This window comes from Platichthys flesus, chromosome 23 (genome assembly GCF_949316205.1).
Source record: "Platichthys flesus chromosome 23, fPlaFle2.1, whole genome shotgun sequence".
Taxonomy (NCBI): Eukaryota; Metazoa; Chordata; class Actinopteri; order Pleuronectiformes; family Pleuronectidae; genus Platichthys; species Platichthys flesus.
Window position 1 is genome coordinate 12,040,941 of NC_084967.1, and position 26,448 is coordinate 12,067,388.

Sequence of the window (26,448 nt, forward strand, 5' to 3'; positions counted from 1 at the left end):
CACACACACAAATAATTTGTAGGTTGTATTAAATTAGAGTTCGAAAAATGAAACGCACAACTCTCTTATATCAGGCTTCCTCTTGCTCCATCTCATATAGGACGATTAATGATTCCCTTAACTTGTCGTGAGCGGTCCCAGACTTACACACTCACAGCAGTGGCTGTCTCCACTCTTTTGTTTCACTTAAGTGTTCCTGTTCTGATCCTCTTGAGCGTGCAGCCGACAGAGCCGTCAGAGTGGAGCCGACATCCTGCACTTTGATCATAGCCGCGGCGCTGTGAATTACGACAAATCAAATATTACACTTTGCTGAATCATCCGACACTGACTCTAATAATATATTACCCCCTTTAACCTCCGCAGATTAACACGGTGGTGACGGGGACCACAAGTTTTTCTGTCTCTGCTGAATCGGTTTGACAAAAGAGGGGCCTTATGATGCACCTTCTGCAATGTCAACTTTTATTATCACATTCTGCCTATAACTTTCTTTTTGCTATTGGAAATTGTCTTTCTGATCTGGAAGAAAATTATTTCCCAACTGATTATAGAAGACAGCCATAATCAGGGGGAGGGGGGGAGGGGGGCAGCTAATTGTTTGTTCCAGTCACAACGAGGCGAAGCAGCTGCTGAATCCTTTATCCAGACGTTGTTCCTGAACACAACCTTTCCTCTCTGTCAGGCAGCAATAAAAAAAAAGCTGTCATGAGGTATAAAAATAGCCTCGTCATTCTTACGCATAACAAGATGTGAATGAGAAGCAGGGAAGTACGCGTCAAATGGATGAAGGTGAATGACAATCAGAGTTAGGCTTTCAGGAAGTGGACACACTGTACGTGGCAGCGTGAGACTTTTCTCAGCAGGAAGAAAGTCAATCACCACGAAGTCTGCTTCCCAGATTGTCAGGTCAGGGTTTCAAATAAAGTTAAATTAACGTCCTATCACTGCAGATATGACAGATGAGCTGTCATGATGTATCCTCAGCATGCCGGGCCAATCAATGCCAAACTCCCCTTTTATTGCCTCAGTACTCGGTGCTGCCAACTGGTCACACGAGCTGGACCTGAATTCATGAATCTGACGACTTGGGATTTGACCAAAATCGAATGCGACCGGAGACCGGAGTTTGACAGCAATGAGTTGTGACTTCACTCGGTCTCCAGACTTTGGGACTTGATTTTGATGACTCGAAATCATCCCCAAGTTATAAATAAAGTGTCCTTTTCAAGCTGTCAATCACATTGGAAAGGGGGCGACTCGTTTGATGCTGCACCAGCGGACAGACAACAGAGAATACCTGGGATTATCAAAACTGGAATAGGATGGAAGAACATCTTGCAAAAAGAAAATCATTCAAATCATAACATGTTATATTGTCACATTTATATCATGCAAGGGTGCACCTTGTCATTTTCAGCTCTGCAATAGCAGCATGGCTCTTATAAGCCAGGTTTAACAGTTGGGTCCAAATTGAAATACTCAACATCTTTTACATGTTTCAATTTGAATGATTTGTAGACATTCATGGTCCTCACGACCTCGGTGATCCCCTGACTTATTAAAACATAAAACCTACAAGATGGATTGAGGGGGGGGGGGGGGAGGGGGGGGCATAACAATTTGGTCTTAACAACTGATACTTGAGAATCCAAATAACCCAATCGGCAATCAGTCAGTTCTTGATAGTGGGATGAAGTGATGAAGACACTGAGTTCATCTTTATATACAGTGTGTGTTTGATACTCAACACTGCAACATTGATAGATGACTTCCTGTGACATTGACTCATGTTATCCTCATCATTTCCGATCCTTAAAGTCCTCACCTATACATCTACACAACCCTTTCCCCCTGATGCTCTCTCTCCCATTTCTCTCCGTCTCTTGCCGCCTCAATCTTTATTTTACCCACATCCCAGGGCAACGGCTTCTGAAGAGATACAATTTGAAATCCCGGTCTTGCATATTTCAGGAGCCCAACCTGTTTTTTCGAATGCCCCGTGCCCCACTGCCTGTGGTTATACTGGTCTGTGTGTGTAGACTTGAAATACTGAATGTGCGAGCAGGGAACCGTTTTTTGGGTGAATATCCTTGTTCCATCTTCAAATTCAACAGCATCAATAAATGTTTTGTAGTTTCTCCTGAACCTGTTCACCCTGTGGCACCGATCACTGGCCTTCCATAAAAGAACATACCGCCTACGTGAGATTTTAGCGAGAGCCCGATTCTCCACTTAGCCCAGTCGACGTGGAACTCGAGTCCTCTTCAGTTCACTCCTGCTGCTCGGAATATAAATATAGACCAAGCTGCTACTCCGAGTTTCTGCTCCTCTCCTCGTCTTCCTCTTGTGCTAAGTCATCGCACCCGGGTGACCGCAGTATTGACTGGCTTCTCCGTTGCCTACCTATCATTTTAAGATTGATCGCATGGGGCGAGCAGAAAGCAGAAAGAGGATGTTACCCACCACACATTACTGCGTGTCTACACGAGGGGAATTTCATAGTGTTGCCAGTGTAGAACAGGACTAAAGAAAGGATCAATCGTTTCTTACCCGTACCCACAGACAGATCTCTTTTATTAATATTTCAAAATCCCCCTTCCACTTGCATGCTTTAAGTTACATGTAGAGTAGAAAGCCTTCAATTTTTCACCTCCAGGAATGAGAACAACAACACGTGACTCCTCCAGTGCCCATCTCATGACTTAAACATGTCATGGCTATATTTGTTGATCTTTCTACCCTAAAGCTTCGGCTGATGTGGCTGCTGCTCTGCGGCTCTCCGGAGACAATATGAACAAAGCAATGTGAAAAATGGCTCCTCTGAGCCTTTTTGTGGATTTCTATGGTCTCTGCCTGGAAACACGGCTCTGAAGGGGGGCGATGGGGCCACGTGAGTGTGTGCAGCTGACTCACGTTTCCATTTGACCTTGATCGCGGGGACTCAGACGAGACAAATTGATTTTCATCTGTTGATGAATGAGGGCATTTAGAGAGATATATTTTAGTATTTGATTTATATTTTTTGACGTGATTCCACAGCCCGATCCCAGTATCTCTTGCACTACATCACACAGACCTCTCAGTTTTTAAAGTACTGGAAATACGTGGTTTGGTTTTAAAAGTAGCCTAGAACTTCCATGTAGCTGTTATTATTATATTTCCTGTATATTAAATTTGAAGAAGCTGGTCAGTGTGTGATACTTGGAGAATAATTTATACTTCACTGTGTTTGATATAAACATGTGATCGCAGCATTGATTTAGAGATAGCAATGTTCTCGCTTGTGGAGCCACTTAAGTCTCGACTGGGCAGAAACGGGTGAAGGCACTCACTTGTTCCCGAAGGATGACCCCCTATTGATTTTGGTGACCACAAGGTGGATTTGAACGGTTTTGTGCATGAAATGTCTCAACAAATATTTGATGGATTACCATGAAAGTTGGTACACACGTTAGTCCCCCCCTTAGGATTTACAGAGCACTCACATGTACACGTTGCTTTAACGATTGAGTATGACCGACCATGAACCCGGTGCTGGCACGATCGTCTTACAGGCAACAACCAATCAGTTTCCAACTCAGGACACACAACTGCTTAAAAAAAAAAAAAAAAGAATAGAAAAGCAAGTGAGTGAATAAGTCAGTGAGTAAGATAGTTAGATAAGTAGATAAGATTGATAGACAGTTAGATAAAATATAGATAGATAGATAGATAGATAGATAGATAGATAGATAGATAGATAGATAGATAGATAGATAGATAGATAGACACCGAACATAACCTGCACCTGCTAAACATTGGAATTGTAAAAATATGAATTCAGCTCACACTCCGGGACTCTCAAAGCAGTCGCGACCGCTCAATGTCATATTGTATTTCGAGTTTCTTCCCGAGCTGCCATAAATGCATGTTTACAGGGAGGTTAAGCAGGGTGAAGTGGTAGATTAGAGACAGAGGGGGAGAGAGGAGGAGGCCATTATTGTACACACTCTTTTCTGATCGCTAACAATGAAGAAAAATGACTCAACTTGACCCGGTGATTAGGGAGAGCCGGTCCATTTTTGATGCTAATTTTCCCGAGGCTGACATTGTGCATTTGAATAGCTGTCGCATTCAGGAGTGAGAACTTTCAAAAATGAACTGTAAAGAAAATTGCCGCCTTGAATAGAAGCCATTGTCGGGGCGGCAGAGTTTTTATTGTATATGAAATTCAGCAGAGAGAGATTGAAGTGAATTTCCTCAAAGGCAGAAGCTTCTTTACCTATGACTTTCTATTCAAGAGGGATCGGGAGAAACAACGCGGCGTTCTATCAGGGGTACAGAAAAGAAATCACACAGGGGTATTCAAAAACTTCTGTTTGCCATCTGACATCTTCTTTCTCTCTGAATCCTCCTCTGCGGCGCGAGTTGAGTTTCCCCTCCTCTACCGACACTGATGAATTTCAAATACACTCGGCTGATGCAATGAGGAAAAGAACCTAGCCCATACATCACCATCCCCATGCACCGGGAAGAATGAAATCTGCTCATTAATGCAGAAGCTTGTGCTCTGCCGCCTGCCCTTGTGTTCTGCCTGATGAACTGAATCCTTCTCAATGAGGGCTATGAGGAGCAGATATAGGGGGGGGAAGCGGGTCAGGGAAGAGGGATTTAGCGCAAGTGACAAGACGACCGATTCCTGCTTGGTTTGAAAAAGGCATTCAAAGCTTCTCGGCCACAGATATTCCAATAAAACACAAGATCCGTGTCCAGCATTGGAATAATAGGCAAACAAGATGTAACAGCAGTGATCAGCGTCTCCGGGGATCGATGACTTCTGCTGATGCGGCCATCCTCACATAACGCCGACGTCAGCACTTCCGTGGTCGGGTCCACCAGAGGATAGACCCCTTGAACCCCAGTGGTCAGTCGGTGGGGTTCATCACCGCGGCTGCTGCACACCACCTCGCTGATGATGCAGCAGAAGCTCAAGGTTAATTAAAGTCGAAGCGGGCCCGCGGTGGCCGAGTTCACACTTCACACGCTCTAATCAGTGAATCGCCTATATAAAAGATAGTGGTCTTCACGTTTGATGCTCAGTGGCTGCAGTCAGCCGTGGGACTGGAGCTTATCTGTGTTTCACCCTCACTTCTCCTGCAGCTCCTGCTTTCGTCCACTTTCAGAGCTGAGAAAAAACATATTGATATTTCTCCATCCAGCATTTTGTGGCTCCAAACTTGACTCTAAATTAATTTATTTTTTCTGAGCCAGTCAAAATGTTTTCTAACCATATCAAAAGAAATGTTCGTGCTAGTTTTGCTCCTTTTTTTTTTTTTAGCTTCTAGATCCAAATGTCCAAAATGTCTGAATAGCAAACGTATATCCCAGACTTCAGAGCATCACTTAAAACCCTCTGTGAGTGACAGTAGAGATGCTGCGTGCATGTTGTCCCCAGTCTTTGATGCTTCATGTGAGAAGCACGGAGTTGATGTCTCAGTCAGACGTTGCTGCCGCTGTCCAGCTGCACCTGTCTGCAGCGGTGGTAATGGATGAGAGTGATGAGGACGCAGCGTCTTCAAGATGCTTCTCCTTCGTGCTGTTCTGCTGGGACTCGAAAATGGAGCACACGCCTGGTGCTGAGCCACTCAGGCTTTTGAGAGAGAAACTGAGACGGTCACGAGGCCTGCAGCCGGTCTTTACTCGCCGCGGCTTTATTCCTGCAGGTCACGTTTACAGTTTCAGAAAGAAAAGCTGCAACCAGCGTCACCACCGGCCAGACAAACAGTGAATACAAAGAAAGCAGATCAAAAACTGCATATGAGCCCATATTCATTTAATACCTCAGCACATGTGTAACATCCCTGTAATTCTGCTAAATAACACATATGATTCGATCAGATTCAAAGGATGCATGGATGGAAATTCTGTTCTGCAACAAGCAGAATAAATCCTATTCTCTCATGCATCTTAATTCAATTTAATTTCGCTGTATTTCCCCTGTATTTTATATGTGTAGTGTCTCCTTTGCAGCTGAAAGGAAATGTTGCTAAATTTCAGTTTACTCCAATGGCAATTTGTATTGTTAGTTGTCCAGCTGACCAACAATATAAATAAAACACACACACACGCTAACAGACTTGGACTCATGTCATACTTTACCAGGAGCCTGTTAGCAATCATGCATCAGAAAGAGCAGGAGACGTAAACAGACCCCTAATTATATTCTGGAAGGATGGAATCCAGGGAAGCTGCTGTGCTCATCCATCCTCAGAGCTGACATATGTAAAAAAAAAAAAAATGTGAGGAGTGAGGAGGGAGGGAGGGAGGCGGCGTCCAAGGCTCGTCTCCTCCTCGTCAATCACGTTGTCACCTGGAACCACTCAATCTCCTGAGAGCCGGTGGAGGAAAGGGTGGCAGGGAGGGTGAGTGTGTGTGTGAGTGTGTGTCAAAATGGATGAAAGAAATGGTGGCGTTGGAGGAAAGTAAAGCTCATACGTGGGGATAATGCAAATGTATCACTGTACACACACACATTCATGCATGCGTGCATTACGTTATCAGTGACTGCATTCACCTTTTATAGTGATTTATTTACGTGTCCTTGAAAATAATCCCTTTGAACAGTTTTACCCAGAGTGTGCAGAACTTTATTATTCTCCTTTATCAGAGTTTGAGTGAAATCCAGCCTCTTGCTTGTCAGATTATCGCTCACTATAAGTGCTCCAGCAACAAAACGCTAACAGGCGTGACGCAGCTACCTTCAGATTTTGCGACTCCCCTTCCCTAATCGAATACTTCTGTTTTTCCACGCAGGTCTATTTTTCGCACAAGCAAAAAGCAGCTCACCTGCAAACTGAGTGTCGAGGCAGCAGACTCTATCTCTCCATTCATTATTCATTGCTCGCGCGAGCTCTATTTTAGATGGAGCAGACCCCGGCTATACCCCCGCTAAAGATACTTTCTCCCCAAATGTGCTGCCATGTGCGATGAATATGAGAAGTCAGCCTCCTGCGCAGGGATGTAGACGGGAGTTTCGCAGCACACAAATCTGTTTGACTCCGATTTAAATCTGTGAACACACTTACAAACACACAAACAAACACAGGGGCTAGAACAGGATGTAAGCAGATGCATAGATTGGCACACTCTTTTATATAATACAGCTCTTTTTTAGCCGCACACACACATAATTGGACGGTTGTGTATAGAGGTTACACCCCCCCTCCCCCTCTCTGTGTTGACTTTCTCACTTGTCTCTGCAACTTTGGCAAACACGCAGATTTATGCTGTTTAGACTAAAAGTTTGTCCTCGATGTGAAGCATCCTCCTGCGGCTCTGGGGAGAATCAAGCCGATTTTCCACCGCAGCATATGGCTGAGTGGATGTCCTGATTTTGTGCTCGCTGACTCCAGTCTTATCATCGTAAACCAAAAGCCTAATCTGGGTAATAACATGCCGAGTCTGTAAAACCTGCTCTAAATTCAAAGGACCTTTCAGGAAGTGGAGACTTGTTGCCCCCTATAACATCAGCAAAACACGACTGGGGGACAGGATGTATAGAAACGGGAGGTGGACTTGGCTCAGACCTCACATGTGAACATTGAGACCAGGGGTGGATCCAGGGATGGGGCAAAAGAGGGCACTGTCCCCAGCTGGAATCTGATCGGACCCTTGAAGTGCCCATATCCTGTCAAAAGTAATGTTTCATATAAACTAGTCAATAACTAATAATAAATATTAAATATTGTTTGACGGAAAAAAACTAAACGCCTCTTTGGTTTCGGTCGCGTTTGGCTCGGTTGGATTTGGACAGTTTCACAATACACATTGGTGGTGAACGTTGTATTGTTGGTTTCAAGAAGTTAAAGTACTGTTCCCCCCTCAGCGTTGAGAAGATGTGGCAGCGGGGGGGGGGGGGGGGGGGGGTTCACAGGTACATCCTTAAAGCTCCTCAAACACGGATGCAGACGCTTAATGTTTTGTTTAATTTGATTTACAATACTTTGTCAAACTAGAGAAGACGATGAAGTAAAACAAGTCAATAGATCAGAATGCTCCCAAACAAAACCGCTGACATTTATTGTCTCTAAAGATATTTGGTTGTTTCACACTAAACGCTCTTGTGTGATAGATGCACAGTGAAGGGCTCACAAATGCACTTCATGTATATATATAGTACATGAAGCACTGCATGAAATATGCACAAATGACTTTGCTCTAATTTGTCACCGCCTCATTTTTTAATGGGAGACACGAATGGGACACTGGAAGAGATAAAGACAGGTGGGACTCAAGCATCTTTCCGCACTGAAAAAAACACAAGAAAAGAAAGTGAAGAGCGAGACAGAGGAAGAATAACAAGTCTCTAGCCGGTCTTTAGGATCCGATCAAGCTAACACGCTGCAGTACCAGCTTCCCTCCGCGTGTCAGGCTGCACCTTGCATCGTTGTTACACCATAAAAAAGCTGCCGCCTCCCACACTAACACTCATACAGCCACCATTCACCGGCACATATGGTCTGAAAGAGTTGTTGTATTAGTGCATGACCGTCCCCCATGTCTCTGTGTGTGTGTAGTGTGTGTGTGTGTGTGTGTGTGTGTGTGTCGCAATGGGCTCTCAATCTTCTTGTTTTTTCTCATTTTCCCTTCTGAAGATTCTGTTGAAATAAATAATCGCTTTTGATCTTTCATTTTTTTTTGTTGTCCTCGCTCTCGCACACTGTGGTTTTGCTGTCCGCTGTCCTTTGTGCTGTGTATTTCCCTCGTTTCCATTGTCTGTCAGTGTGCAGACAGACGAGCGAGGCCGACAGGGCAGAGCAGGTAGACAGGTGAACCGGCCCTGCACACAGAGTGAGACATTACACAGGGTCCACTGCTGACCACTAACCCAGAGCAGCGTGGAGAAGAGGTCAGAGCTCACCACGGATGCAGCAGCAACCTCACTCTGCATTTTCTCCTCCTTTCTGCAGCGATGACCTTCCTCCAGGATCGTCTGTGGGGGAGGAAGGGAAGGGAGGAGAGGGGGAGCTGCAGAGTGAGGCCCATTCACAGCCAGAACCAGCACCGGAACCACAACCAGCACCGGAACCACAACCACAACCACAACCACAACCACAACCACAGCTACAGCAGCAAGAGACTCGGCCACAGACTCCACCGCCACACCCACAGCCGCAATCAGAGCCAGAACCAGAGCCAGAGCCAGAACCAGAACCAGAACAGGAGCCACAGCCAGAACCAGAGCCAGAGCAGGAGCCAGAGCCAGTGCAGGAGCCAGAGCCAGAGCCAGAGCCACAGCCACAGCCCCAACCCGAAATCAAACCTCAGCCTCAACCCGAACCAGTACCGCAGCCCACACCAGAGCCTGAGCCTCAGCCTCAAGTTGAGACTCCGATCGAAGAAGCCGTGTGGGACGCACCTGAATCCCCTTCGCCGTGCGGAGAGGTGCAGCCAGCAGGGGAGCAAGAGGACCAGAAGCTGGAAGACTTTGCCGAGGCGAAGAGAAAGCAAGAGTCAGAGGTCGAGTGGCGTGAGGGCGTGGCAGTTCAGGAGCAAGAGGATGAGGAGGAGGAAGGGGGAGGCGCTAAAGGAGGTGGGGCGGCCAGGAGGGCCAGCCTGCACCACACGGCCTCGCCCATGAGGGTGCAGCGCAATGGCGCCGGCTCGCACACGGCCACCTCGGACTATGAGCTCTCGCTTGACCTCAAAAACAAGCAGGTAGGGTTGTGTTGGGGGTTGGGGGAGGGGCGGAGTGTACAGTTACCTGGCTTGTGTGTTTTGTGCGTCTTGTGGTCCGACCTGTCCGTTGAGATTTGTGGATCAAGAGGAGGTGGTTTGGAGGAAAAATTGTTGATGATTTTTTTTATGTAGCATTGATCCTTATTGGCTCTTTCTGACGACCCAAACTGTGTAATTCCGTTTCATCATCATCATTAACCAGCATTTTTTCATAACTACCATGTCATCATTTCATCAACATTCTTCACCTGGTTGCGTCTTTCATTAAAGTTGGATTGTGAATGTGCGTGTCCGGCAACTTCATTTTAAATTGGTATTTTTAAAGCTGTGTTGCAACTTTTTTCTGAGATTTAGAGAAACTCGTGCTCATCAGGGTTCTGTTTTAGCGATGATGCGTATTTACACGTACACACAAGATCATACGAAGGCACTGTACAAACAAACTGCTTCTGTGTCTGCATGACTTTTGTTTGCTGCTGGACAGTGAAACGCATGTGACTGTTTACTTTGTCTGAACCTGATGTGTCCCACGACCTGTGACTGTATCGTGTACACGTGTCTCCCATGTTCTCACGTCTGTGTTCTTCATCAGGGGCTCGGGAATCATCTGCATTGCATTGTGGGTCTCCATTCTGAGAACCATTCACCATTCGCCATCCATTTTCATTGTCATCCATTTAACTGACATCCTCCAGTCGGTGGATCGACGACCAGGTAAGGCAGCGGAGCTCGGGTCCAATGTGCCGGGCTCCTCATGTGGCCCCCAGGGCAGTTCACTGGGACTGGAACTAAGACTTTACGAAGTTTAATGTCATGTAATAGATTAGAATCTAATCGAATCATTAGATCACTGGTTTAAAGGGGCAGTGCAGTGAATTTACACTTTCATTACACTCATCTCATCACAAGGGGGGGTGCATTAGTGGATGGGAAACGGACAGAGTACAAGTAAATGTTTTCCCCCCCAAAACTGTCACTTTAGGTAGTTCTTTTCACACTGATGTTTGTTCAAGTGTTACTTTTTTCGAGTACTTTGGTTTTAATTTGTTATTTGATTCCACAAAATTAAGTCAAACGTCATAATTGACAGTGTAGACTGACTTGTGATTGGTCGAGAACCTGCATCAACAGGACCCTGCTACCACTGCTCTGTCCTCTGATTCCTTCTGCACAGACTCTGGCTTCAAATGTGCAGGATGGGGATGTTTGTATCTGAAATAGTTTGGCTTCATTTCTGAATAGTGGGAATAAGTGGAGACGTGTCGACCACTTTTATATCCAGTCCATGATCTGCCTCTGGTGCTTCGATTTTGAGTTCCACACTTTTATGAAACAGCAGCAATAAGAGCCCTAGATTAATTTCCCCAAGGTCCAATGCACAACCTTTGCAGATTCCAGCTCCTCAACTTTATTGATTTGTCTGTTTTGAAAGGCTGCAAATTAAATATGTAGAATAAAGTTTGGTTTTTCGGACAAACAAATTGAGCTCTGAAAGTTTGCACTCTTTGATGAAAGTTAATATAATGCAGCTTTAAATATTCCAGGTTTATGTCAGAGGTGGTTGTAAATCAACCCGTCACATCCAGTTTTGCTCAGGTTGGACTTCACTTCCTCACTCGTCACTTCTCCAAGGTTCTTTTAACCACAGCTCCCTCTCACCTCCATTTACACTCTTTTAATCTCAAGTCTCAAAGCCCCCCCCCCCCCCCCCCCCCTCACTCATTCGCTATCTCCCTGTCAACGATGCTGGAGATACACAATCAGCTGGATTGATCTTCAGTCCGAACAGCTGGGGATGCAGGGTCTTGATGGATCTACAGATCAATGTCGGAGTAATTGGATCCGCGGGGCGATACCTTGATTGCTGGCCGAGGACCTCATGACGAAGAGCTTCGGCTTGAACTCGCCTCGACTTGGTTGAAAATGTAGATAATTGTTAAGTTTTAAATAACGTTTTAAAGCAGAAAAGCTGGTGAATCTTTGCATTCACGTTTTTTGCCCTCGTGCCGCAGGGAAAGTGATTTACATAACATTAATATGTATTTCTGCATTTCTGGAGTTCAGCTGAATGCATTAACGCTGTCCCAGCAAAGATGCTTAGGTGGTTCTCCTTCCTGTAGAAGGAGTCGCCTCCTCTGTTGAACTTGTGAACTGTGTGAAACGGCCATGACACAGTCTTTGAGGAATATAAAAATCATAATTATAATAACAATAACAATAAATCCTATTAAAACACACTCAACTTCCATATTGTTGGATGTGAAAGTGCTGCATTATATAAAGCAGGGACTAGCTGCCAGCTCATAATTTCAAATAATTAAACATGAAATCATAAGAAACACTGTTGAATAAAACGTCTGAAACATTTATTTCTATGATTCCTGGTCAGCACTTTGTTAGTATGCTCAAGATCCAAAACTTTACTGTCCTAACAAGGCCCAAGACTTTACCCAGAATAAGATTTCATAAAATAGAAAGCATTGCCACTGACCTGTGGCAATTAACAAATATTAAATATGAAATATAAAGTGCTGTGGACCTTGTCAGCTCAATGATTCCTCAAGTTCCTACTTAAATGAATGTGTTTTTCACAGACTTATTTTCTAGCTGCAATTTGATTTAAACTCTCACAACCCAAGCAACACATCAGTGTGTGTTTTCCCCGGTTATGTAACACCCACAAATTTGCTCTTCATCAGTCGCTTCGTCAGTCGCGCTGTAATTGCCACTAATCTCTGCTTGAATAGTTTAGATGCCCGTGAATCAAAGGGCATCTATCTCCTCAGCAGTGAAAAGTTAAATCTGACAGCTTGAATTTACCCATAATTGCACTGAAATGAGCGAGTGACGTGCAAGAGATACCAAACAGGGAACGGGTCAGGGTCAGATCTGTGTTTCTCTAAAACACATTAAGAGGCTCAATGTGTTTTAGTCACTTATTTAAAACAGCTGATAAAAAAAAAAAAGAGGCACAAATGAGCAGATTTCATGACATTGTTCTGTGGGTTGCTCATGAAAACAGTACAAATCTTACATTTTTCTGTTTGTTTGAATGACATCGCTCATTATAATTGTATTTTCTTTCATGAATACAACTTCCCTCTGCGTCAGAATCCGTCTTCAACCAACCGCTGACCCTTCACGGTCACCGACTTTGGTCACGGATGCATCGGCTGAACGGATTCTGCAATTGTCCTCCTCGTTCTGTAATACAGTCAGCGTTAGTCGTGTCCCAGTTTTGCTCTTATATAATCATCTCATTAATCATGCAGATGTTTCTGTGCAGTGAGAAAGTGTGCACGAGCATGAACGCTGATAATTGCAGCTTTGCATCTTGCCCCCGTGTTTCTGCAGCATGAGAGATTTGCTCTTTTTTTACCTTGCTGCACATCTTAAAGTGCTAAGCTAACTGGCTAAAATAGCTGTTTTATTACTGAGTGTGCTGAGGTATAGATCCTCCCATCCTTTGAATTGTACTTCCACACGTTGCTGTTTGACTTTTTTAAAAAGTAGTCAAATCAACTTGTAGCTCGTAAATAGAGAAATACTTTAATATTCTAAATCTGAATTTATTAGAGGAGGGGAAATTCAGAGTTTCACATCTAGTGTTATAGTATTATAACCTCAAATGTTCGTATAATAACTCCCTCTGACTTCAGGGGGTTTAGAGACTGGTGTGTTTTATTTCCCAGCTCTCATTCAAATGGGGAACATGGGGAGGTCAGTGTGGTGCTAATCTGCCTGTCAAACTCGATTTAGAGACCCTGGTGGAACAGAGCCTCGCCATCACGGCGTCTCTGTCAAACCACTGTGTCTCTGGAATAATCTTGCTCCATCAGCGCTTAGTGAAGTAATCAGCGTTGGAAGTGACAGTTGGCTAATGGGGGGCTGCCACTCTAGGCATGGACTCGCATCCCCACAGAGTTAAATCATCTTGTTTTTCTTTAGTGCTCTGTTGATCCAAGTTTTTGATGTTTGTTTGTCCTTCCCTTTTTACACAGTTGTCAAGTGTGTTGGTATCAGACTTCAAGCTAACAATTATATTTTGACCACAAGTAATGTCGAAAACAGCATCTTCATGGCAATATTAACATTTTAGGAGATTGATTGTAAATCAGTTAATCTCTCTCCATCCATTTGTGTTTCCATCCACAATCAGATTTCTTCGAGGTGTTAATTATTCAAATTGTTCAATAACCCCCAAAAATGTGGATCGTGGATGCCTAGTTAAAGGTAAAGGAGCATTTAGCTGCTGAAGAAGCAGGTTGTTAGTGGACTTACATTTACCTGGCGGCTGGAAATACAATTAAATGAATAGTAACGTTGCTCTATATCAATTTAAGACACCATCAAATCCAACTTTTGTGTTATCAAAACCTTTTTTAAAGGTTTGAGACTTGTACAGTGGAAAGAATCATGTTGTGTTGCATTAATAGTTAAAATGCAAAATGTAAAAACGTGAAAAAGGACAGAAATGATAAATAATGACAACATTAGAAGCTGTCATTTTTACCATTATGATGTTTAACTACCACACAACCTTTGCTCCACCGCAGTCCCCGATAGCCTGGCATCAAATCCTGTTTACTTTCCTTACTTTCTTTATGTGCTTCTTTCCTCCGTCCGTCACGCCATAGCTCGCAACGGTGGCCGCAATTCCCTCTGAACTGCAAAGTGTATCAGATACACACTCCGATAAAGAAAGCAACGTGACCCAAATGCTTTATTCAGAAACGAGCTCACCCGCCACATTTAATCAAACGCTGCCTCGCTGACGCCCCTTTCCTGGGTCCAAGGGCACCTCTGCGGCAAAACCTTTTGTCGAATTTGTTTTGATGAAGAGGGACACCTTTCTGAGGAATGAGGACAATCACATTACCCCGTCTGCCCGTCTTTAAAAGACTAGAAAGCTAAAAACAAAGTCGATTTTGGTGCAGCAGCCGGGCTAACCTTGACTAAACACAGTGAAGCCACAGAACAATCCAGTCTAAAAAGTAATGGATACTCAGACAGAGTCCGACCAGTCCGCGGAGAAGTGCTCACCAGCAGATACAGTACATCTCCAAACCAGGGCTCCTTTATTCAGGGAAACTACCTTAATATTCTCGGTATGTCTCACTTTGCTCACAGAGGCTCTGCAGTGAAAAGTAAATGGAGCAGATAAGATGGATATTCAGTGTCGTTCCACGTTTTCCAAAGAGCTTTGTGTGGGATTTCATTCCTCTAATGACAATCAGAGGGCCGGCATCTTGTTGAAGTCGCCGCTTATCACAAATGGCATTACGGCCTATCAGTGGCTCTCTGCAGAAGTCCGTCTGAGGTGGCTGGGTGACTTTGTCCGAGACTAAACTGAAAGAAGATTAGCGGTTTGAAAGTCACATTTTGAATCCTCCGTGGGCGCAGGAACCATTCGCCCAATTGCTTTTGAACACACAGGAAGGGTATTTTACTTGGACCAAATTAATCCTCGTGTACAGTTCAGCCTGACACAAGAAGCAAGCTCAAATTCTTAAGTGAACATGGAGGGAGGGGAGCGGCAAGGATTTTCTATTTCCTCGAATTTGGCACGCTATTTTTAATTTGCATTCCCGAGCAGCATATTTAGAACATGTACCTCTTTTCATGTCGGTGAAATGACAGAACGGGGTACCTCTATTCTTTCGGAGCTCAAACCTCCTCCACACTTGTGCCCTTGATAGAGTTAGAAGAGAAACCGAATTATATTCATTGATTTACCCCGAATGAAAAGGATTTCAAAGTGACTCGAGGAGATAAGCGCTTTCTGGGCACATCCAAAGATACCCACACCCTGATTGTTCTGGGAAACTCAATGAGGTTTCATCTCGTGTTTGAGCCGCAGCCAGATGAGGACGGCTATATTACACCTCTATCTGTTTCCCACAGCATTCAAGCAATTTTTCACAGGCAAGATTAATGGCTTGTTCAGTTTCAGACGATTTCGAGTTGCGTGGATGAGCTCACCGTGGAATTCTAAGAGATTATGAGTTCTATTTGCTGAGGAAATGAAAAGTTTGTCCAACTGCCATGAGTCAGCCTTTACTACTGTGCTCCCTCTTTAAACTGTGGCATTGACCAGACTGTACATAGTTCCAGTGCAAACATCACAAGACAAGTTTGTAGAATACAATTACAGATCCATCTGAGAATATTGTTATTTGAGTTCCTGGACTTTAATATCTGAACTGGGCCTGCTCCTCGGGAAAATTGGATATAATAAACGCCTCCATCTCCTGTAAACTGCATTTATTTTCTCCTTTCCACAACAATTACCCCATTTCATATTAACCCCATTCATTCCACCTACGCTGCTATTCCACTCATACATGATGTTAATTTTTCACTCACCCCAGGTATGGACAGGAGAATAGACATGGCATGCACGAGCCCCTTTAACACATATAACCCCTAGTAGGGCTGGGCGATATATGACTTCTCATCTCATCTCGTGTTGTGTGTTAGCTGCGTGGGAGCGAATGAGACAAACACAAAGTAAACTTTAAGTCCTGTCGCCTACGTGTCCTAATAACTTCTGATTAGTGTTTATTGTTAACATGTACTGTGAGCGCAGGTCAGCGGGGGAAGGGGAGGGAGGACATGCAGCAAGGATTAACCGACATGAGTCACAAGCAAAGAGATCTGTGACCATGGGAATGTTTAATAATCCATATTTGTGTATCTGGTGTTTGTTCTGAAATCTCTTATCAATACAAAGCCAGACCTGTCAGATATGATTGAATTAAAATAGTAAATCTTTTTAACAGTAATCACAAAGTGCCTTTAAAGATTATAGGCTGTTATCTCTTCTTTGTAAATTCAATTTCATTAATTTCCGTCATGTGCTTCTGTCCTGTGTTTTCTAGATCGAAATGTTAGAGCACAAATACGGTGGACACCTCATCTCCCGCCGTGCCGCCTGCAAGATCCAGACTGCCTTCCGCCAGTACCAGCTCAGCAAGAACTTCGAGAAGATCCGCAACTCACTGCTGGAAAGTCGCCTGCCTCGACGAATCTCCCTGCGCAAGGTCCGTGTGCCAAACACGGAGGGGTTCTCTGCTGAACGGGCCCTGGCAGAAGGCTGCAACTTGGCAGGCATCCCATTGGTGCGTTCGCCATCTCTGCCTGCCACGGTTGGTGGCACCCTGACGGACCTGGAAGACTCCTTCACTGAACAAGTCCAGTCGTTGGCAAAGTCCATAGATGATGCACTCAGCAACTGGAGCCTGAAGACCATGTGTTCACTGCAGGAAGGCGGCACCTATCAATTCACTGCCGACTCTTTCACTAGAGCAGCAGCAGCAGCAGCTGCGGCTGCAGGGGTGGGAGGCGTGGGAGAAGGAGGTGGTGTGGGAGAGCCAGAGATTCATCAAGTCCCTGTGGACCCAAGTGACCTGTCGAAGAGTGCAAGCAAGCTGATGATGGCATTCCGAGATGTGACGGTGAAAATCGACAGCCAGAACTTCAGCGTTTCATCTTCAGTGATGGAATCATCCACTTCTGTCACACTGGGCAGCTGCGTCCAGCAGGAAGGAAACTTCACCACTGTCACAACCGCTACCACAACAACAAACTCCACACCAGTCTCTGTTCCTTTTCAAGAACCCCCTCCTCCTCCTGCAGAGGTCCCAGCTGAGCCTATAGATCCCCCACCGCCCCCCCAAGAACCCCCACCACCCCCAGAATCAGAGACAGAAGTAGGCGAGCAGGATATTGAATTCCCTGCTCCTCCTCCGAGTGAGGAAGAGCTAGGGGAGGATGAGCCACTTCCCCTTACCCCTCTTGAAAAAATGGCCGCCACACAAAGGCCGGAGAATATTGTGGTGGTGGGCCCACCACCCACAGAATCCCCTCGGGCCCCTCCACCACAGAGCTCTCCTGTGCTGGAGCCACTGGGGGTCAATAGATGTGGCTCCGAGATGGCAGATAACAGCTCGGAGCAGATGAGCAGCAGCAGCACGTCCACAGAGGCACGCTCCACATCGGAAGCCTCATCCAAGGAGGCCCTGCAGGCGATGATCCTCAGCCTGCCACGCTACCACTGTGAGAACCCTGCCAGCTGCAAATCACCCACGTTGTCCACTGACGTCATGCGGAAACGCCTCTACCGCATCGGCCTCAACCTCTTCAATGTGTGAGTGGCAACTGCATTTTCATTCTTATGCGTTTATACTGTTTTTTGTCATCAGTTCTGAAACACTGTTAACCATTTGGCTAGGAAATTGAACAAATCCATATCTCTTTAAACAGACAGAGATGAAGGAATACAGTTTTGCTGAACATTCAAGTTGAAAGAGCGTTTATATATTAGAATGAACAGAATAAAGTTTGTCCAATGTGATGTATGACACTGTCAGTAGTTCTATCTATATCCTCTAAGTGTACCTAAAGTTTTTACAGGGCCCAATGGGCCCAAAAGAGCAAAGTATAGCACTTACCTCACACATCCCCATTGTGCGGAAAAACAAACAGAATGAAGCCAGGGTCCCTATCTGTAAATCTAAAGTGTCTCCTATTTTTCTCAGAAAGACAAATCAGCACAGAGGCTAAAAGACGATGAATCATTGAGACAGGGGGACCGAGTGAGGAGGAAAGGGATAAAATGAAGGAAATGTGACCCGGCTGAGAGCAAGAGGGATCATGAAAACCTAATATGGGCAGTTACATTCCCAGTCAATGGTGGACATGACAGTTACGGCCTAATGCGACACCTGTTGAGCTTTTTAATGCAGGACAATGATAATACAGGGAGTTTTGCGACACTAGAGTCACCTGAACATGTCGGATATATGCAATTCCATCTTGCAACCTAGGATCTGCTGGTAACGTTTGCTATAAGATACAATAGGACACCTTCACAGTCTCTATGCCACAGGAAGCTGGAACTATTCTAGCAACACACAAAAGGACAACAGTATAACTGCAGCTGCTCAGCTTGGATAAACATTTTAATGAGAGCTCAACAGTTAATTTGACATTTGTGTCAGAGGGGGGGGGGGGGGGGTCACGTCTCTATTGTCAGCTCAAATGTCAACTTCTTGATGTAAAACTGATACGAGGAACTCACCGGTTCCGACCGCTGCTCCGGCTGCCTGCTGCGTTTTCCCCCTCTGGGTTTCAAGAATGCGTCAGTTAGCCGAGGACAAAAAAACAACTTGTTTTCTGTTCGGAGGAGAAGCGGCTTGTTTGTGTTTGCCGGTTTGCAGCTCCCCAGTCATTGTGTATTCAGCTCCCCTCGCTGCCTAGTGAAGAGTGACAAAGTCAAAACCAGATAAGAACTTCCCCGAGACACTCTGCAGACAGGTGACTGGTGGTTACAAGGCAGCAGGAGGCAAGAGACTGGGTTGCCATGGTGACGGCGGAGGACGAGGCCAGTGCCGACTGAATCTGAAGATTTGAATCCTAGAGATGTTTTAAAGTATTGAAGCAGAAATATTGGTTTTGAAGTATGACCTCCAGTAAGTTCTTCATTGACATAATCAATTATGGATGTAGGGAAGAACTTAAACACATTTTCTCACGTCTCATAATCAACCAAACCCTGAATAACTCTTCTTACACCCACAGCCTCCATGTATTTTAATTTATAATTGATCACAAGCTTTTAATATAAATTAGCAAATGTTATAATATTTAATTTCTTTTTTTGTTTGTCGGTCAAACACAAGATAATTATCTTTTGGAGTGCAGAAGTGTAAACAAATAGCTATGGAATTATTAAATAGAGATATTGACCATATGCTCTATTAGCTTTCCCCCAGAGCATATACCCTGAAGGACATGAACACCCCACGTACTCAAATAAATGAACCAGACTCCCTCAGATACATCACAAGTTGAGCTACACCTCTGCTGGACTGATTCAGCATCAATTAGTCAGAATACATTAGGGGTAAATCTAAAAAATATAAAAATGGCAATGATCCAGAAGGCCTAAAATTCTCATTAGTCACTCTGCTGCGAGTCGTGAATGTAATTAAAATGCAGGGTGTGAGCCGGCACCTTGGGAACTGGGATGAAAAATATGTGAGCATTTCAATCCAAGCAAGTTTCTGTTTTTTTTTACACAACCATTTGGGTGAAAGCCGCCTTTGCTTTCCAAAATAATCTTGGAGTGAGGGCAGATACATTGCATTCCATTAGCTGCAGAACAATGGCAAGATCTTCTGTTGAGATAAGGCTCCAATTAAGCCATTTCTCTCAAATTTGGGAAGCCGGAGCTCAAAAACACAAATGATCTTTGCGCTCACTGCCAAGCTCTGCAGCGCTGTAATAGTGCACGATAAAGCAGATTAACTTTGACTCAATGCTGGAGCGTGACACTGGAGACAAGGGGAGGCAGGAACAAGCTGTTCATGGGGTGGAGGGAGGATGCATAGAAATCACAATCGGAAATTGGCAATGAAGAGAATATGGAGGAATTAAAGTTTAACGTTAAAGATGTAAAGAAGAGTTGTCAAGTTGTAGCTGAAATTTGAGTATGTATATTTGGATGGAATACAGTCTTTAATTACAAAAGTTTGCAAGCCTTATCAATAGTCTCTTCCGAGGAAGGAAGAATCATGAAGACAGTAAACTTCTCTAGTAGTTGCAATAAAAACTGTGTTTAACATATTTCCTGAAAGTTGAATTGCTCATGGTAAATATGATCACTTTCATAGTGTCAGTAATATACAGTAAAGATGGACGACATGAGAGCAGTTAATGTATCTCTATCCCCATCTGTTGGGCGGCTGCAGCATAGGTCTTAAATCACGCCTGCCCCATGTTAATAGCTGGGACATGGGCCAAAATACAAACCCCCCTAAAGAAATCTGAAAATTAAGAAAAAAAGTTTGGTTATAGTAAGATATTTGATGCTATAAAATGGGGGTGAAAAATCACACCTGCCAGCCAAGACTGACTTGTGATTGGTTGAGACGCCATCCTCCAAATCGCTACCGTCTATGGTGTCAGTCTGAACAGCAGAGACAAAAATCTGATCTAACGTTTATCTGTTTGTTCACATCGCATTTAAAACGCACTGCAGGTTTCCTTGATATCTCTCGAGAGGAAGTGAGGACTGGACACATTCATAACGACTGTTTGATGAGAGCTCGACGTCTGATGATGAGGGTCCGTTACTTTTAAGTGACTTTTTTTACTAAATAAACCGACAGGTTTAATTGCCTTTCCTGTCTATTTGCAATCCCCTCTTCTCATTCCCCTGATCAAACAGCTTGAAAGATAAGCTGACTTTTATTAAATTGGCTACAAGGGAAAGGTAGAGATAGAATGACTAAGGGAAAGCAGGAAAAAAAAGAGTGAGAGAGAGATAGAGAGAGAGAGAGAGAGAGGGCTATGGAGCTTGAGGCTTATTAGTTCCACCAGTTCATATCCTCCCTCTAATACCTGCGCTGTTGTATCCTTTGCATCTTAAACAGGGCTGTTTGCTCGGGGCTAAAAAATGGCTATTGCTTGATCATGCAGACAAAAAAGCTCACACACACACACATCCTCTTTCTCTCTGAGGTATTGTAGTGTGTGTGAGTGTGTTGTGCAGCAGGTGGTCTGCGCACCAGGAATGAGAGAGGTAGAGAGGAAAGTAGAATAAAGACAGGAAAAGTTAGAAATGTGTGTGTGTGTGTGTGTGTGTGTGTGTGTGCAAGAAAGGCAAAGTAGAGCAGTGAGTGCAAAAGCAAGGGAGAGGAACTGAAAGAGACAGAGACAGGAGAGGTCAAAGGTTGATAGAGTTTCCACCTTGAGTGTGTCTGGAATGACAATAGCTGCATCTCGATTCAGGGGCTGCTTCCGTCGGAGGCTGAATTTGAGAACCCATTGTGTCACAGCGCTGCGACTAAGCCGACCCATTTCGAAGGCTCATTCAAATGCAGCCGAACAAATTGGTCCCGAGGCTTCGATGGGTGGATCCTCCTCTCGCCAACCTACCCCAGGATTCCTATGGTGATAAAAGAGCCTTTAAAGCGACGATACCAAAACGTCTGATGTTTAAATATCTCATTAATAGGGGCGTTAAAGTTAGGGTTGGTAATCCTGGAAAAAGCTAGCACAAGCAGGCTAAACATTTCCCTCTCGTCACAGCTACGCCACAAGCTGGTGACGAGTAGGCCTACATGGTCTAAACAGCCTCGACAGCCAAATAGGGCCATACATGTGTTTTTAGGTACGAGTTACAACAGGGAAGGGACAAAAAAACGAGGATATGATCCTAATGAAAGATACCCGAGTGGGATTTTCTTTTGTATGCACGACTCTTTCCATTTTATCACACATTCCCTTATTCTCACTCCCTTCCTTGGATATTCTATTTGAGTGAAAGCACGGATTAAACATCAGAACAGCTCACGGAGGACTCATCGGTTCCCCGAACATGCGTTGAAAACGAAGCAAGATCAGAGCTGTACGAATGAAAGAGACATGTGGCATAAGAGATGCATAGATGATGGTATAAGTCTTCACACTGAAACATCGGAGTACACACTGTGTGTCAAGGGAGGCCAATTAACAAAGTGGATCAACAAAGCCTGCTGAGCTCCTCGAGAAGGACAACACCACGTCAGGAGGAGAGCGCTCTTTAAAGAACTCATACGAGTGTGTGCTTGTTTGTCCGCACACACACACACACATACAACTTCTCTGTATTCACATTCTGCCCTCGGTGCTAAATGACCCAGTCCATAATTACAAACTCTGAAAGCCAGATGGCAAACAGAGGAAGTAATTCTAGTCTCACAGCCTTTTTTTATTTTAATCCACATCTGTGTTTGTTAGTTACAGAATACAGATGGTGAGACGATGCATTTATTATGGGATATGAACCAGAGACTGAAAATAAAGATGAGCAATACACCCAGTCTCCTCCATGTTAGCAAATGGGACATGGACCAAACTGACTGGTTTCGAACATTTTACATTGGACTGCACTTTGATTAACTGGTGATTAATGGGACATGGACCAAACTGATTGGTTTCATTCATTGTACATTGGACTGCACTTTGATTAACTGGTAGTTTTAAATGTGCTTTAAAGATAAACTTAAGTCAGTAAGGTGTGACATCCGAATGCTTTGACTTGCAACTGGGATGAGAAGTAATACATTCATGTAGAGCTCTGGACATATTTCTGAAAACAAAGGTTGTGGAACCACTGCTCTAAAGTAAAAAACCTTAAAGAAGGAGCCGGATCACTAAATTCTCCTCTCGGTTGCTTTCTCAGCAGAACTGAGCTTAGTTGATGGACGAGAGAAACACTTTGCAACAGCGACTCCACATCACGGTAATGATTCAGTGTTTTGAGGCGTCTACAGCTACACCACACAATCGTGTTTCCTCTCAGAAGAAACACACAGGGCGGCTAACCGCCCATCAATCTTTCACTGGTTAGCTATGTAAACAGAAACGTGTGCATCTGGAGATATAGGCAACACGCAGCGCTGACAGCTGGGCTCCTGTAAGGGCCATAAAACACAGCTCTAAAAGGCACGGACATTGCACATCTGCCTGCTGCCACTGAAATAGATGGCAAATATCCACCAATGCTTTATTACATATGATTGTCTGATTAGGACAGAGTTGTCCTGCACCAAGCATCTAAACCTGTCTATCCTATGTCTCCTTCATCATCCCCCCTTCGTTTTGCATTTCCACTTTCACTCCTCGGTCCACTTCTAATTACTAATAAAGCCGCCATCTGTTTTTTTGGGCAAACACCGAATGTGCGATATCTGCCAACATCGCTTGGCGAGGCACCACCTTCGGCTGAGAGGGCGAGCGAGAAGCTGGGAGCGAGTCGAGGCCGTGACAACAGATGCTGCCGGGCAGTCGAGCCTGTGCTCATCGTCCTCGCCCTCCGTCCTCACACTCCCCTTCCTGCACATCTGTTCTGTCTGGTCCTCGTCCAGAGCCCCCCCATTCTATCTTGCTTTTATCCTCCCCTCCTCTTTGTTCAACCCTTCGCTTTACTAAACCCATTAGCTGTGGTTCCACAACCACACACACCCACTTAGCTTGGTTACATAAATGTTGTGGTTTGTGTATAAACAGGAGAGGGACAGCAGTGTCCTCCCCAGAGCAACCACACACCGTGTCTTATAGGGTTATAAATAACTACGATATTACTCCTTTACTCAAACATAACCAAGTACAGCCAGTCTGCTGATGGGAAGCAAGATGCTTTTTGAAAACAATGATTCACGGAAGCGGTTTTCTGAAAGCACGAGCCTGGAAATAAACCCTGTTGCTCCCACAAAGAGGTTGTAGGACTCTGTGTACATAAAGGGATCCTACTAATGGCTCTATCCTGTTGAAGTAGCTCCTTCTGCTCTCAGCCGGGTTGCAGAGAGTGGAGATGACCTGCTAATCACGTTTCTAACGGCACTCAGCAGAGCGCGCACCTCCATGAAGGCCCAACTGTCCCCTTCAATTCAATTAAGACGCACCAAAGTGTACAGATGTCAGTCGCCCGCAAAGTTAAGGAAAGTTTAGATACAAAACATCCTGGATCTAACTTCTAAATTGAATCTGCTCCAAAAGTGAATGAGCTCTTTCTTGGGCCATATCCCACCATTCCACCAAATTCAAGAGATTCGCTTCAGAAGTTTTACATTCAATAAAACATAAAAGTCAACCAGAGTCCATAAAGATGGCTGATGCATTTACGCGTAGGTTTCCGGTTAAGTTTCCGTTTTCAGTTTGGCTCACGTCACATTTTTTAACACGTCATGAGGCTGGGTTCATGACGTGTACTGCTGCCAGCCACCAGGGGGCGATCTAGACAGTAGAGCTTCATTGTTGTACATTCATAATCTGCTGTAATAAAAATAATATTTACAAACAATGCTCCAGCACAACCTCTGGATTAAACTTGTTTAAGAGGGGGAATTTAATTTCTTCTCACATGTCTTTTCAAAATAAAATTTAAGCTTGTACAGTCCTCAGGGCGGCCGCTGGTTTCTATTAATTCTGATGCACTGGTTAAAAAATCCACCAGAGAAACTTTGCTTAGGTAATCCATCACCGTTTCAAAGTTTGCCTCAATCTAATCTTAGCCCTGTGTCGGTCCAGCGACGGCGACTGGAGGCCTGGGATCAGTCTGCGCACAGCGGCAGGGACTCAGAGCCGCGGCCCCAATCAGCCAGTGCGACTCAGGGTGTATGCTCTGAATTTAACATCCTGTCGAGCTGTTTTGTAGTCGTTAGTGAATGTTGAAATTCAGCATGGGCGGGAATACGAAAAAGGCTCTGCTGGGTGTTTAGTAGACTCCAAACTACACTGTGCAGGTTCCTCATCGCCACAGTACAATAAATAGGGCAAATCATCTGTCACAGTCACAATGCCGCCATCGATATTCGGTTTTAAAGCCCGGCCAGGTCACAGAAAACACTACCTTTCGTTCATTGCACTCTGTCTTTTCTCGTTTGTCTCAGAAACCCGGACAAAGGCCTTCAGTTCCTCATCTCACGAGGCTTCATCCCCGACACGCCCATCGGTGTGGCACACTTTCTGCTGCAGAGGAAAGGCCTGAGTCGGCAGATGATCGGGGAGTTCCTCGGTAACAGCAAGAAGCCCTTCAACAGAGACGTTCTAGAGTGAGTACAGCAGCACCCGTCATCTCCTGGAGCCGATTCTCTTAAGTGATCCCTCTTTTTCCTGGGAGATCAGGAGTCAGGGACTGGATCTGACAGCTGGATTAATCTCAAAGAAAATACACACTTTATAAATATAGATACAACAAATTTATTATATAGAATATTGTTCATAATGTATATTGTAGTATATTATACATTGTATAAGTTATTTAAAACATTCATGGAAGTAATTTATGTTATCAATGCTTTTAAACTTTTAGAAACTAAAATATTTTGTTAAAGAAGCATTGACACACATAAAACATATATATGCGCACAAGCGGATAAAAATAAAGTGACCAAAATAAAAGCGGATGATCCCAGGGGGCTGGGAGAACAAGGACAGATGCCACCTTCTAGTGTTAGTCATCTAACAATGTGTTGACACCCTCACACACACACACACACACACACACACACACACACACACACACATACACACAAACACACACATGATTCACTTCACCCTGTGATTTTCTTTCGAGGTCATTACACTGATTGTGTTTTATTTGCTTTGAAACTGCAGTGGTCCGCTACACACACACACACACACACACACACACACACACACACACACACACACACACACGCACAAAAACAAACACACACACACACACACTCTCCCTTTCTGTCTACTGTTATTGCCTTCTTTTGTAAAACCCTCTTTCTTTATCTCAGTAATTGTCTTTTCATTCTTTGACGTCCTCCTATTCACCCCTCCCTTTAACATTTGCATATCAACCGGAGGAAACGCAGCACATCTTTCTTTTATGGTCTCTTGACGTTATCAAACCAAGAACACACTTCCAGCCTTTGCAAGGTCACATGAAACACAACACAGCACTCCACCAAGTGCAGTGCCTCATCTCAAATCCATATCTGCTTAAACAGACACCGCCATGAGTATTAACACCATTATGCTTTTAAGGCTTCAAACTCTAATTCACAGCACAGATTTGGATAAGTGTATGTTTTCTTTATTTTCCGAAGAGCTTGTCGCGCCGCAGCACTCAGCGCGGGAGTGATGTTGAAGAAGGGCATGATGGGAGTGTGTAAAGTGTGTGTGGAAGCGCTTTGGATAGTCACG

General features: G+C 44.5%; 2 protein-coding genes across 2 annotated transcripts in view; both read left to right on the forward strand.

The window, feature by feature from the left end:
- LOC133949175 (uncharacterized protein DDB_G0283357-like) overlaps positions 1–9,545 on the forward strand; it is a 40,618-nt gene extending 31,073 nt beyond the window's left edge. Inside the window, exons 3-5 of the mRNA XM_062383378.1 lie at positions 8,765–8,832; positions 8,952–9,426; positions 9,527–9,545. Coding sequence (XP_062239362.1) covers positions 8,765–8,832; positions 8,952–9,426; positions 9,527–9,545 — 562 coding nt within the window. The remainder of the gene's footprint in view (positions 1–8,764; positions 8,833–8,951; positions 9,427–9,526) is intronic.
- iqsec3a (IQ motif and Sec7 domain ArfGEF 3a) overlaps positions 8,955–26,448 on the forward strand; it is a 37,986-nt gene continuing 20,492 nt past the window's right edge. The window contains exons 1-4 of the mRNA XM_062382316.1: positions 8,955–9,699; positions 16,602–17,255; positions 17,427–17,869; positions 25,161–25,322. Coding sequence (XP_062238300.1) covers positions 9,619–9,699; positions 16,602–17,255; positions 17,427–17,869; positions 25,161–25,322 — 1,340 coding nt within the window. The 5' untranslated portion in view covers positions 8,955–9,618. The remainder of the gene's footprint in view (positions 9,700–16,601; positions 17,256–17,426; positions 17,870–25,160; positions 25,323–26,448) is intronic.